Source organism: Zalophus californianus, chromosome 1 (genome assembly GCF_009762305.2).
Source record: "Zalophus californianus isolate mZalCal1 chromosome 1, mZalCal1.pri.v2, whole genome shotgun sequence".
Lineage (NCBI taxonomy): Eukaryota > Metazoa > Chordata > Mammalia > Carnivora > Otariidae > Zalophus > Zalophus californianus.
This window is the reverse complement of record NC_045595.1, coordinates 200,535,071-200,549,381: the sequence shown is the minus strand read 5'-3', so window position 1 is coordinate 200,549,381 and position 14,311 is coordinate 200,535,071. Positions and strand designations below refer to the sequence as shown.

The window sequence follows — 14,311 nt, the reverse complement described above, 5'->3', positions numbered from 1 at the left end:
ACCATCCCTGAGCCAAGTCCCAACTTGAAGACAGGAAAATAGAAACCTCAGAAAAGTTCACGGGGGATCCTAAACAGAAAATGCTATTTTGGGGTTCAGAGGGTATGGCCCAGGAGGTGGCAAAACTTAGGAGAAATTTTACATCCAACTGTCTCCAGAATGGGGGAGTCACAACGCCTAGGCCATGAACCTTGAAGAGCTTCATAGTCCTGCTCAGTCCCAGAGCATCTCAAGGAAAGCAGCCAAAACTCCATGGTGCTTCCCAATGAAGAGCCTTGTGGAAGAGCTGAGAGAAGCAGTGAGGTAGTTGAGGTTGGAGTAGAAAAGACTCAATGTGTAGACCTGACATGGAGACCAGAGGGGGGCTACAGGCATCTCAGAGAACACAGCAGAGAGAGACAGAGTGCAGCATCCATGACGTCCTAGGATGCCACACCCTAGTGGAAGCCAAAGGACTGAGGTTGTCCACAGACTAGCTGTTCCCACCATCACCAACGCCCAGGCCCTTTATTAAACTCTCCTACACCCAGATGCACCTGGGAAAGAAAATGAGAAAGGAAGTGGGGAAAGGTTCATTTTAACTGAGCCATTAACCAAAAGAAACTTGGTTTTAAGTCAAAGTGAGTTACCTTAAGCTGGCAATACCCACTAGCAGATGGGGACCTCTAAGCTAAGGTGGGATCTGTTATTATTTTTTTATGGCATCACATAGTTTTCTTGCACACCTAAGTTTATAGCTTGAGGAAAATATATGTCCACTACATGTGGGCATAAGCTGGTACTGCAAGGACTCCATGGTAGCTCATACATGCACTATGGACAACTAAAACCCTCCATCAGGCTCAGTTTACCTCAAGGCCAAGACCATTCTCTATAAGAGAGGAGGCATGTAAAAAATTTCTTAGAAGTTTATTTTTAGGGCCCTAACTCAGCCTCTGAGTTGCTGAAAGGACCAGGCCCTCTTGTCCATATGGTAATGGAAAGTCAGTCTTCCTAGGATGATCCCAGGCCTTCAACATGGGGGCCCCTATCAGGTACATATGAGACCAGTATGCAGAGGAAATGTGTAGGCTTCAAGCTTGCAAGAAGGGCTGAGGCAGGCTCAGGAGATGTAAGGAAGCCAGAAAGAAGCCAGAAGGACAAAGAAGACGGTCACATTGGCCTCTGATGGTGACTCCAGACAGGAGAAAAGCACTGTGGGTACTTTGGATTGGCAGGCAAACCCACATTCCTGTCATTTTTAAGCAAGTAGAGTTGCTTACCTCTGGATATGTCTGGCCCACCTGAGGCTTATCCTCATAGCAAAAACACTTTCTGCTCTCTGGCCATAACACTAAAATGGGCCACTTTGCAGCCACCTTCCATACCTAACAGCCACCTTCGCGCCCACTCTAAGGCAGTGGAAATTTTCAGCTGCTCTTGAGTACCCTTCAGAGAGGTCCTCTGCGCTCTAGTAACTGCTTCCTCTGAGTCTGAGACAGAGAGTGGGCACAATTTCCCTGTATTTTCAGATTCCCCCATCTTTTAAGCTGTCCCACATCTATCTGCCTTATCCCACACCATGGGAGTTTAACCCCAGAAGTGGCAAGTGAGGGGCCCCTTCTGTGGTATTCTAGGCTCTTCCAGCCCCTGGCTGGACGATTCTCCTTGAAAACAAACACAGAACTGTCCTAGCTTCATACCCCATCCCCAGTCCCACCGGCTGGGCCTTGAAGGCTCTAAGGCAAACTTTTACAATCCAAAGTGCCTTCTTTTTCCTTCTTTCAAACACCGGGCTATTGTAATTAATAGCTTCAAAGACTGCAGTGGCTTCTATAGATGCACAAAAATCTATTTAAGAACTCAAAGCTGCAAATTTTACTTTTTTTTTTCTTCCTATGTCAACCTTACCCTGAGGGCAATGCATATAAAAGCTCTTGCTATAACTTTAAAAGTGGAAAAAGGGTTCAGATTCAGAAGATTTGGAAAAAGCACATGGATTAGTATCAAAATGGAGCACTGCTCCAGTGTTAACTCACTTTTCAGTTTTCCATGAAATTTTACCTAATGTTAGAGGAGAATGAACTGATACCCTAACAGTTTGGGTGTAGAGCCCTGAGCAGCCACCCTAAGTCAAAAATTTCTTTAAGAATTCTAAAAAAGGGGGGTGCCTAGGTAGCTCAGTCGTTAAGCGTCTGCCTTTGGCTCCGGTCATGATCCCGGGGTCCTGGGATTGAGCCCGACATCAGGCTCCCTGCTCGGCGGGAAACCTGCCTCTCCCTCTCCCACTCCCCCTGCTTGTGTTCCCTCTCTCGCTCTGTCTCTGTCAAATTAATAAAACCTTTAAAAAAAAGAATTAAAAAAAGAAGAATTCTAAGGAAATATATATATAAACTCAAATATATATATGTATATATATATACATATCTCCATTCCACTATATACTTACATTTATTTTGATGGAAGAAAATTTTCTTTCATTTATTTATTTAAGAGAATGAGAATGAGAGAGAGAGAGAGCACATGAGAGGGGGGAGGGTCAGAGGGAGAAGCAGAGTCCCCGCTGAGCGGGGAGCCCGATGCGGGACTCGATCCCGGGACCCCGGGACCATGACCTGAGACGAAGGCAGTCGCTTAACCAACTGAGCCACCCAGGCGCCCCTGGAAGAAAATTTTCTAAATACAATCTTTAATAAAGATGGACCCGAGAAAGATGATCCTCATGTATCTGGTGTCACTGTGTCTCCCACAAGTGTATGTTTATGGTTCGAAGGAACTCAGATTGGAAAACAGGGAATTCTGGCGTAAGCATTCATAGAATTAGTTTACAGCTAGGATCTGAGAGAGCAAAGATGTTGGTAGTGAACCTCAAGTGTGGGGGCAAAAAAAAAAAAGATAAGATAGAGGATATGAGAGGGGAAAGGACATAGAGATGGTGAAAACAAAATTAAAAGGAGCTAGGAAAATGAGTTAATGGGATTGATGAACTGTAGCCCAGGGGAAGACAGGGCTGAAGAGAGTGGAAAGCCAGTTTAAACATTGAAAGTGTAGGCAAACGGGCTGGGGGAGGAGTGGCTTCTGGGTCACAAGTAGGGATAAGGGGACAACGCTTTGAAGTTCCAGTTCAGTGTCTAGATTTCCTCTACCCCTAAATTTTGGGCATAGACTCAGGAGATGAGAATCAGCTTCCTCATTAGCTTTCAGGCACAATTAATTATAACCACTGTTCTGGAAGCTGAGATGATGGCTGACTCCCAACCTCTCAAATTCATTTTTTTTAAGTCCAAGGATGGTTGCATGAGAAATGGCCCAGGGCTTCTGAATGAACCCAGAAAACTGATAAAACAAGAGCAAATGGTAGCCAAATCCTGAGTTCTGGGATACAAAAACTTCACACAAAGACTGTGTACACGTGGCTACTCCAGCAATTCCCCTCCCCCTTCTTTAACATAATTAGTGGGGGATCACTGGAGTCTGATCTCTGCTCTTAGATCATCAATGATCCTGTGAAGACATAAATCATGTATGCAAAAAAAAAAAAAAGTGTATGCAGAGAGGTGACCAGACTTTCCAAAGTCTTAAGGTAGCAAATGTATGAATAGAATTCTTCCATCCTTATTCCTTAAAATTTTCCTGACATTTTGAACATTCTAAGTTTGTTCTCACATTGAACCTCAGAGTTTAAAAATGTTAAGGATGTGAATGCTTAGACCTTCTTGTTAAAAAGAAAAAAATCATTGAGACACTGCTTCCACTGAACTATGATAGTAATTTGACCAAACCAGGAAAATAACAGAAAAGATAATCTCATTATTTCTCAGTAATCTGTTCCTTGATTTCTATATTTCACTAAAATTTGGTCTATTTTACTAAAAATGGTCTTTACAAAAAGGTTTCAGATTAGAGCTTGCTTTCAAGTTAAAGCAGATCTACATAAAATGAAAGATTTTATATCTATAAGATGACACAAATGTTATCTATATCTCTCTTCAACACGTAGTGTGAAAATTTATTAGACAATGTCACAGACCACTTCAAATGTCTTTAAATAAGAGGCCTAATAAAGTAATGAGAGAAACCTATACAAAATGTAAGGTGTAAAAAAGGTATGCATTCCAAGCAGTTCTTCCAAATATGAATAAAAGCACCCAATACATAAATGTTAAATATACTATGACAAATCAGTCTGATATTCACAATCTGATGCCGAGTTTGCACCCAGTCTGAAAGCCATTCCCAGTCAGCCTAGCCTTCAATATTGCTTTCAATATTGTAAACTCAAATCAAATTTTAGCACACAGCTTTTCCTATAACTTAAAAGAAATCACTCTCCACCCCTGCATTTTTTTTTTTTTTTGAGGCAGTTTACTTTAGGTACAAAACAGGAACTCGATTAGCTCCTCCCACCCTTTCCAGGGAAATATCTGTGATATGAGGATAAAGGTGTCAGGAAAGAAGAAGAATGTATATTCAGGTTCACACTAGTGCCAAGAAATCAGATATTGGGGATTAATCCAAAGGAGGTGCCATGCTGCCAGCAAATATTTTTAAAAATCAAGCCAAAGAGGGAGGTAAAAGAAAGCAAAAGAAGGCAAGGGAAGAGAAGAATTGGGGGCTCACTCGGGACACACCACAGGCACAGAGGAAGTGGAGAAGAGGAATGGCTTTCTGCAAAATAAACCAGCAAATCCTTTTCCTTGTAAAACCAGAAGAGCTACAGGGCTGGCTGAAGCTTCACTTGTGGTTTCCAGTAGACTCCTTGTATTTCAATTTCCTTCCCTCTACAAGAGAAGTCACAGGCACACAGGTGCATGCACACGTGCACATATGAGCAACACATACATACACACACAGCACTTTTTCTTTGGACGATGTCTGGAACAGCATAAATGGCACTGACATAAGTTTATTACCAAAAACCCATTTATTTATAAGTGAATTTTCCTACCCGACTTGTCATCATAGGGATTCATTGTCAATGAGTTCAGAAGCAGAGATAATTTTTTTAAATGGCAAGGGACTGCAGTTAATTTTCATTTCCTTCTTATGCTTGAGCACCTATCCTTCACAGGCAAAACACAAGCTGTCATAAAGCCTATTACTACATCAACACCAAAACATGTTACGAGCTTGGTAAAACAAGTAAAATAAGCATTGAAAATTTGATGTATGAAACATGTATAGAACCTACTTTAAAACACTGGTATAAACAAGGAATCGGTGCGTAGAAAGTCATATAATGGCTAAAATTAAAGGAGCATCATCTTTTCGCTGTTCCTCCCTTCATCCCCCCCCAAAAAAAAAAAAAAATACATATCGAGTTCCATAGACTTAAAATATTTTCAGTGATATATACAATGTTGTTTTAAAAGAAAGAGTACTCACCATGTGCCTGGAATTGTGCTGTTTTACAGGTACCTGCCCAACCATTCACAAAACAACTCAGTGAAAAGGCTTCTACTATTGTTTCCATTTTATAGATAAGGAAACTGACTCAAAGAGAAACCCAGCTATTGGGCACTGTAGCTAAAATTTAAACTCCAGCTTTCTGATACTGGGCCAACTCACAACTATAATTCATGGTTTTTTATGTAGATCCATTGAAAATGTGAACTCAAACCACCAGAGAAAAATAGAAGGACCTAGAATGCATGCTACAGGGGAATTTCCAGTCTGCAAAGCACTAGAGGATACTGCTGAGGTATCCATCCTACCCCTAATTTGCCTACCTCCTGAACAAGGCAGCTAGGTGGTCATCCATATGTCTGATACTTTCTAATGAAATTAGTTTAAAAATTTAAACTTCCATGCTTAAACATAATTTTCCTATGGCCCTACGAACACAAGGGAGTTCATGAAAGACATGCCCAGAAATAGAAGCTTTGGAAAGCTACTTAAATTTTTATCCTAATTTAGAAGCTCAATCTTTATTTTATATATATATAATCTTTAATTCAGGGATTATAAAAGGCAAATTGATGAATGAATAGGAGACCCTCCCATGCCACTCTGTGCTGAGAGATGACCTTCACAGTTCCATTTCCTGTGGATACTAGAGTGTGTGGTTTGCTTGAGCTCATGGCTGGTAGGGACCTTAAAGGTCATCTTGCTTTATGACTACAGCAAAAACTTGGAAGCAGAAAGGTCAGCTCCAATATCTTGCCATTTTCTTTTTGACAGTTGGAGACAAAGTGAGAATCAAAAAGAAATCTTTGTTTGTGACCAAAGACAGAGAAGCCAGACCACTCATAAAACTCTTATTTGTATTCACTTTCATGCTGGCAGCAAGAAATAAATACTTGTGGTTAATCAAAAGAATAGACATTTGTTGTATTTTAAGGCAATACAAAATTTGAGGGAAGATTGTGTTTTAAAAGAGAAACATAATTGAAACATATTGTCAAGATAAGATCTGTGACTGCCCCTCTACCCAAAATAAGAGAGAGAGAGGGGGTTTCAAATCCCCTCCTGGTTGTGTCTCCTGTGTGAGCCACACTTGGAGACTCGCTTTGGTAGTTTTAGTGCAAAATAAAGAGAAATGTCTAAAATCGAATGTTTGAGAGTTGAAATAAAACACAAAGATTGCAATTTCTTAACCTATATTTATAGGAAAAGAATCTACAAAAAGCTCTATATAGTGGTTTAATTGAAAATAATTAATCAAGTTGTTGGAGATTTTAAGTGAAAGCAATTGAGTCTGGGAAGTCAGATGGACTGAGTTCAAATGTAAGCTTTTCCTCTTACAAACGACATTTCCTGGGCAAATTACTTCATATCTCCAGTAGTAAATTTCCCCATCTACATAATGTGCATAATAATTCCTACCTTATGAGATTGCTGTGAGATTTGTGTGTAATAGCATGGGGTATAAAATCCTTGGCACTTCTTCTTTCTCTCCCTCTCTTCCTTCTATTTTAATGACTTCCTGAAATTAGAAATGTCCTGGGGGGAGCGGGGAACACCTTCCACTGAAATAAATACCTGAGCAAAAGTTGCAAAACCCCAATGCAACACCATCTGCCACAAAAGAACTATAAAATATTCAGTTCATCTTAGTAGCAACACATAAATTTCACGTCATATAATGCTACAAAAAAAAAACATTAAACTTCATTTGTGACATACTTACTGTAAAATTTTTGTAAGTATAATTCATAGAAAACATTTCGAAGTTTTTCTTTGTGTGGCGTGATCCCCTTTCAGTTCCCTGAAGCCACAACTTACCATTTGAAAGAAAATTAACATGCATGACATAAATTTTCAGTACTCTAAGAAAATGGAAATGAAATTCAAATTCTATAAACACTTATGTGTAAAAGAGACAAACAGTCATACAAAAACTATTACTTCTTTTAGAGGTGTGTGTCTGATAGACCAGTTAATTTACATCTAGGATCTAAATTTGTCTGTCTAGTTTTCAAATCAAGTAGAAAAATTAAAAATGCTGCTGATTTCGGTGCGCCTGGGTGGCTCAGTCAGCTAAGCATCCTACTCTCGGTTTCAGCTCAGGTCATGATCTCAGGGAGATCAAGCCCCGCCTCCTGCTCTGCACTCAGCGTGGAGTCGGCTGGAGATTATCTCCCTTCCTCTCTCCCTCTGCTCTTCTTCCTGTGCACTTTCCCTCCCTCTCAAATAAATAAAGAAAGAAACAAATAAATAAATAAATAAATTATTTTTTAAAAAATACTGTTAATTTAAACTATATCAAGTCTCCTATGGAACAAAAATGGAGTGTAAATTTTCAAAAACACATGTTGCCCATTGATATACAAGGACCACAGGAGACATTTCATACTTTGCACACATGAAACACCAATTTCTTCCCATCAGGCCCTCACAACCTAGAGAAATCATCTGGTGGCACGTCATCGTTTGAGTTTTAACACATCCATTTTGTGAGTTAATCACAAAGGAGTCACACACTTGCCCTTCCACACACTTTACCAAAGGCTTTGGGGTTTGAAGGATATTTTAAGGGTGATCTCATCAGAAACAATACTACTTCATAGAAATCTTTATAAGCAGGAATTTGTCACTCAAAGATCTTATCTTGGCTGGAAGAAATGACAAGCAAATTATGTTATATTATAGCATTTGTATACTATGCATGTGAATCCATACCGTGTAATTGTAATAGATCTGCACATATATATATATGCCATCTGCATATGTGTGATATTTCATAGTCATTGCTCCATTTTCTCCTTGTATTATGCCATCATCTTTACTGTGTGGCTCAGTACCATATTATTTTCATTTCAACCACAGCTGCATCATTTTTGCTGCCAGATCTCTGGTTTTTTTTGGAGAAAATATACAATTTAAAATTGTTTTTTTTCTTTTTTTTTATCAGAAAGGAAAGTCATCAAGAATTAGATTTTATTTTAGGAACAAAGTAAGGTTTCATGGGAGAAAAAAACAAAGCCTTGGTGTAGAGAAGGTTTGTTCATTTTCTATAGCATTACTGAAGTGTCCGTATGCCTTGATAAACCTATCAATGTTTGGATCATCTCAATGGGGGAAATGACTTAACTTAACTCTATTTTGGTGTCTCAGCAAAGGTAAGTTGTCCATTTTGAGAGCCTAACTGGGTCATTTTATACTACTGCATCTGTGAATGAAACCCCAAAGTCTGCCCAGCTAGCTTGGTGCCTCCAGTTTCCCCAAATAGAAAAGGTGGATGGCCAGTGGGTGGAGGAGGAGGTGTGGGAGCTGGCCAGGGACTTACTCTCTGGCAGAGTTGCCTCAGACCAATATCTCGTATTCATAAAAACCCAGGTGAGAGACAGATCAGTGGAGGAGGGAGCTAGTTTGGTTACACTGATGCTCTACTATTTCATGTTCTCCAGTGTCTCTCTTTCAATGCCATCATGGAAGAACTGGGAATCTCACTCAAAAATCAGAAAAAGCTAAAGAAAAAGTCAAGAACTAAGGGGAAATCTCCCTTCACGAGTATCCTTACTTGTCATCAGAGACGAACTCAGAGGAAAGAGACTGTGGCATAATCCAAGAACACATCTGCAGGCAGCTTTCAGAAAGAGAAACGATATGCTCGCTACAGGTTTTAGGAGAAAGGATTCCTGACAAGTGTGTGACATGTTTCCATGTATCTAGATACATAAGTCTGGTTATGTATCTAGATATAAGAAATACGAAATTTTAAAAACTCACATAGATCGTACGTGGAAGCGGCACTGGTTCTTTTGAAGTGAATTTGTATGCTCACTTATTTTGCCTTTTCTCTCTTCTCGATAAATTGCTGTGTGTGCTTTCTAAATAATAATAAAACAACAGGGTTGTTTTTTTTTTTTCAGAACAAGTTCTGATTTGTTGGTTTGTTCCCCTTTACTTGGCTCCCATTCACAGTGTTTGGTTGCCAAGTGTTATCTGTTGTCAGTTTGCTATTTTGATGATTCTTCTTACCTGTTAAGACAGAGAGAATTATTTCTGGCTAAGTTAAAAAAAATACTTTTAGTTCATACCAAATACCTAGCTATTATAGTAAAGTAAAACTATTCATCTTTGTGCTTTAAAACCTAACTTCATAAATACTTTAAAATGGCACTTGGAACATCGGTGAGCATAAGAAAAAGGATTCTAAAAAAGGGGATATTCATCCCAAAAATAAAAGTGTCTGCCACATTCTGGGTACCATTCTAGGTTCTGGGCATACTGTGGTGAGGAAGGCAGATGTGGTCCCTGCCCTCACACAGTTTATAGTTAAACAAAAAAGAAAAATGTTCTGTTACTCAAAGTGGGATTAGCATTTCCTCTATGGAAGTCAGAAGCTGAAGGAACATGCTGGAGAAGTATTCAGCCATAGAAGTCTTCCTGAAGGAAGGTATAGCTCAACTAAGATGACAAGTTAATTAAGTGAAGGGAGGCACATAAGATGGAGAAGCAAGCATTCCAGGCTGAGGAAGCAGCATATCTGAAGGCCCTGAGAGAAGAGCAAATAGGCCCAGAATGGTGGAGGGAAAGGAGCTGGGTGTGTGGCAAAATGCAAGAGGATGCAATGCGTCTGACAGGTGACAATCACTCTGGCTGAAAGTCAAGAAAAGATTGAAGGCAAGGAGACTAAGTCACCTGAAGGCTCTTTCAGGAACCCAGGGAAAGGACATGGCAGCCAGGCCAGAGCAACAGCAGACAGACCACTGGATGACTGAGGTAACTTAGAAGCACAACTCATGTGAGAGATTCATAGATTCAGACGGTGGTCATGAGGGAGGGAAGAACGGGGTTGAGGAAAAAGCCCAGGACTGAGGTAGGGGGAGAGGGAAGCGTCACTGGAGAGTTGAGGTATCATTCATTATATTGGGAACCAAGGGAAAGGAGCAGGCACTGGGTCAATATTTCATATGATTAAGTCCCATTAGTTTCTGTAGGATGATTCAATCACTAAAAGAATCTTTTAGTCTAGTCCCTGTAGAGTTTAAGTACAAAAATGTTTCCAGACATCAAAAGAAAAAAGTCACCTTTAAAAGAGCAATAACCTATATTGGACAGATATTTTTCTGTGATTATGATCAATGCTCAGATTTGGGATCAATTGGAATAAGAAGACAATGTATTGTATTCAAAAATGCATTAAGATGCTTACATAAAAACCACGAAGATGTTTACACTGAAAACTATACGCTTACAGTTAGAAACAGACAGAAAAACAAACAGATATATGGTGAATCCAACAGCTGAAGATGGACTAGAATGATAATATATTAGAGGGGAAATATGTAATTTACTCAGTTCACTAAAAATTACACCAAAGGCATTCTATTCTCCATTTTCTAATGTGACAGTATGATACTTTTCTCTCATTTCAGAAAATATTACTGTATCTTTTCACAGACTGCTACAGTAATTTGTGGGAAAAGAAGTATTTCAGCTTCTAATATCTAAAATATATTGTGTGTCAATCTGCTTTACGGGTACTTTAAGGCCCACTAACCACTTTCATTTTCACTTAGCCATAACTGCATTTTCATTCAAGGCATATAATACTTGCCATGAGTAAATTGGTTAAAAAATATATTGAACTAGGCAAAATTGCAGAATAGGACTTTTATGGCAACTACTGAATGTGCATGATCTTCTTCCTTCCTCCACCCCAATATTTTCATTCTGAAAGCACGTTTGGTGTGAATGCATGTACATATGTTTCTGTGTGTCTCTATGTGTTAGGGCAAAGAACAGAGTAAGAGAGTGAGCTCAGAGGAGAGAAAAAGGAGAAACTGTGGAATATCTGGAACTTGGTCCAGAAAAATCCCTGAGAACAACCATTAATCTTGGAGATTTTCATCCTTTTCACCAAAGAACAGTGATTCATACACAGTTATGTGGAAATCAATGGCAAAGTTAATTAAAAACTGGATCTTACATTTTTTCCTTCAGCAACTTCTTGATGCTAACAGAAAAAAGATTACCCAGGTGAAATATTCAGCTAGAGAGAGGGAGGTCAGTGTTGATTGAAAGACAATGTTCATGGCTAAGATTTATTTTCCTTTTCAAGTTTCCAGTCTGGGCCTTTCTTGTCTTTAGTACAGAGAAAAGGGAAGAGATGATCCCCTCGCTTGCATTGACCTCATGGGGTTGTTGACACATCTAGGAGTTCAGAATTTTCAATTTTTAGCCTAGAAGAAGCTGGAGAGAGAGAAATGAGGAGAAAGTAGGTCAAAGAAACTAGACAAAGATCAAATAGCTCAAACTTCTTGTTCTCTGTCTCAGCAGTTCCTCCTTTAATTTAACCCTTTGCCTGATCCAAAAGACTAAACATGTTCTTTTTTTATGTCAAGTTTTTATTTTAATTCTAATTAGTTAACATATATAGTAAAATTGGTTTCAGGTGTCGAATTTAGTGATTCATCACTTACATATAACACCCAGGGCTCATCCCAACAAGTGCCCTCCTTAATACCCATCACCCATTTAGCCCATCCCACCACCCTCCTCTCCTCCATGAACCCTCAGTTTGTTCCCTATAGTTAAGGGTATCTTATAGTTTTCTCCCCTCTCTAAATCAAGAAGATCCTGGGATTGTCATTTCAAAGGAAGAATAATGTAAGAGTGACTGTTCTGGGAAAGGTATTTCTAGGAGCTATCCATGCAGTGTGATTTTTTTTTTTAAAGAAACATAAAGTCTACCAGTCCCAAAAGATATGGTCCACCAGATTCTCTCCAATGTCAGAGGGGGCGATGTGTTTGGTGACAAAGTGAAGCATTGTCTGAAAGAGACTCAAGGTACATTCTACTTGCTCGAGGCATTTATTAGTTGAATCCTTCAGCTTGGAGCAAGGAGAAGGGAACAGGTATTCACTGATCAAGGATGTCCAGAGGAGTGTTACGAGTGTACAGAGCTAGGACAAACAAGCCATTCCACCTAATGCAATGGAGTGCTTGGAGAAGAAGCCGGTTAGGGTGAGGAGGAGGTAATAAAAAATGAGGCTAGGACTTGAAAGGCAAAATCAGTTCTCAGTTTTGTTCATGTCTAGTCCTGTATACAAGGGGAAATTTTTTCCAGTTACATTTCTTAAAAAATGGCCATGTGGAGGAAAAAAGCAGGACAAAATAGGAACAGTAAATCCACCAGAGTAGGAGACATATATGCTATATTTACAAGTAGTAACTCAGAGTCCCATAAGGCTTGGGAAAGAAATGACCAACGTTAAACCATACTGACAAGTTGACACTTAGAAATCCAGAAGTGTGTGGGCTGGGTTTGCAGATGAGCATCCTCATACTATGTCACAAGTGTACCAGAGAGGTTGCTTTCAAGCTTTGCCCACAAGATAACCAGTTGAAGAAGTTACTTCATTTTTACACAGCCTAGTCAGCTAACTGAGACTCCAAAAAGGATTTGTGGGTCTGTATTGTCTGGCTTGCATATTTAATTCATATGCTTTTTCCTTCCTTTTCCCCATGATTTCCCATCCCCTTTTCTTCATTCATAGAATGTCCAGATGTCCTAGTTTGCCTTGAACAATTCTGCATGAAGCCTGAAATCATGAAGTCTTATAGGTTAAGTAGCCCCCTAACCCTCACAAAAGCACCCCAGTGTGGACAATAAGTCATAGGATATTTTGCTCGTTGGTCCTTAGACTTCATCTTCTTGGCAGCCACAGAGCTCTACTAACAAAGTTGAAATTTCTACTGATGGCAAAAGAGAAGCTTCATCCAAATGGAAGGCAAGGGACCACTATCCACCATCTAAGTTATCCAGGATAATCTGGAAGGAGTCTGATTGACTTTGATATTTCATTTGGACATTTTGAGAAAGATTATACATATATAGGTATAGATAGATATATGTATAAATAAAAGATAGATGATAGATGATTAGATAGATGATTGATGATGATAGATAGATATAGATAGATAGATAGATACATCTCACTGTCTTAGTTTGATATGGATTATGCTCCTAGTATGTATCAAAATCATGCTATCAGATGTTAATCATTGTAATAGCAGCTATCATTTAAAGAGGATGTGCTGAAGCCAGTTGCATTATATGTACTTCACAACACTTGCTCATATAATAGTGATAGCAACCTGAAAGTAAACATTATTTGTTACAGAGTTAAAAACTGAGGTTTAGAGGGCTTAAACAGCTTGCCCAAGGTCACTTAACTATAAAGTGGCAAACGACGCAACATAACCCCAACCACATCATCACAACCACACTCCATTCCCTCCTAACTCTGAGTACTATTGAGCAAACTCAGGCTTCCCCCAAAACATACCTGATCTTACAGTGGTCCCCTCAGCAGCCTTATGAAGTTGGCACTCTGTATTATTGTTTCTATTTCAGAAAAGGAAATTGCAAGAAAAAAGAGTAAGTAGCTCCCCAAAGGCAGACTGCCTGTAGGTTGAAGAACCAAGATTCTAATTTCAATCTATCAGAGTCCAGAGTCTCTTAATCACAGCACTAAATGGACTTATGTATTTAATTTTTTGTTTTATTTATATTAAAACAAATATTTGTTTTGTATTAAACCAAATTCTTGACCCAACTTTTAAAGGAGTATCATAGGGCAATTAGTCATCTCCCATTATCATTTAATAGAATAAATAGAGAGATAGCTATTAATGTTTCCAAGAAACAATATCGAAGGATACCAATGCCTTGCCAAGGTACTTAAATAGTAAAATGCCATTTCTAACCCTTAATAGTTAATAAAATGAACTCTCCACCAAATGTGCAGACTAGTTGTATTACTGATTTGAAATAACTCTTTGAACGTTTCTTGTTCCTAAGGCAAGTCATTCAGATCATAATTAAAACATATGAAATGGCATAATGTGTTAGTTCCTATAAACATCTAAAGCTGCATCA

General features: G+C 39.1%; 1 protein-coding gene across 4 annotated transcripts in view; it reads left to right on the top strand.

The window, feature by feature from the left end:
• The window catches only part of GRIK1 (glutamate ionotropic receptor kainate type subunit 1), a 364,278-nt gene extending 355,017 nt beyond the window's left edge, over positions 1-9,261 (top strand). For 2 of the 4 annotated variants that reach the window (XM_027584983.2, XM_027584982.2), the window contains 2 exons: positions 8,333-8,419; positions 8,829-9,261. In XM_027584983.2, the coding sequence (XP_027440784.1) occupies positions 8,333-8,419; positions 8,829-8,984 (243 nt within the window). In that variant the 3' untranslated portion in view covers positions 8,985-9,261. The remainder of the gene's footprint in view (positions 1-8,332; positions 8,420-8,828) is intronic. The other 2 variants (XM_027584979.2, XM_027584978.2) reach the window with 1 other exon arrangement.
• Positions 9,262-14,311: the final 5,050 nt, after the last annotated feature.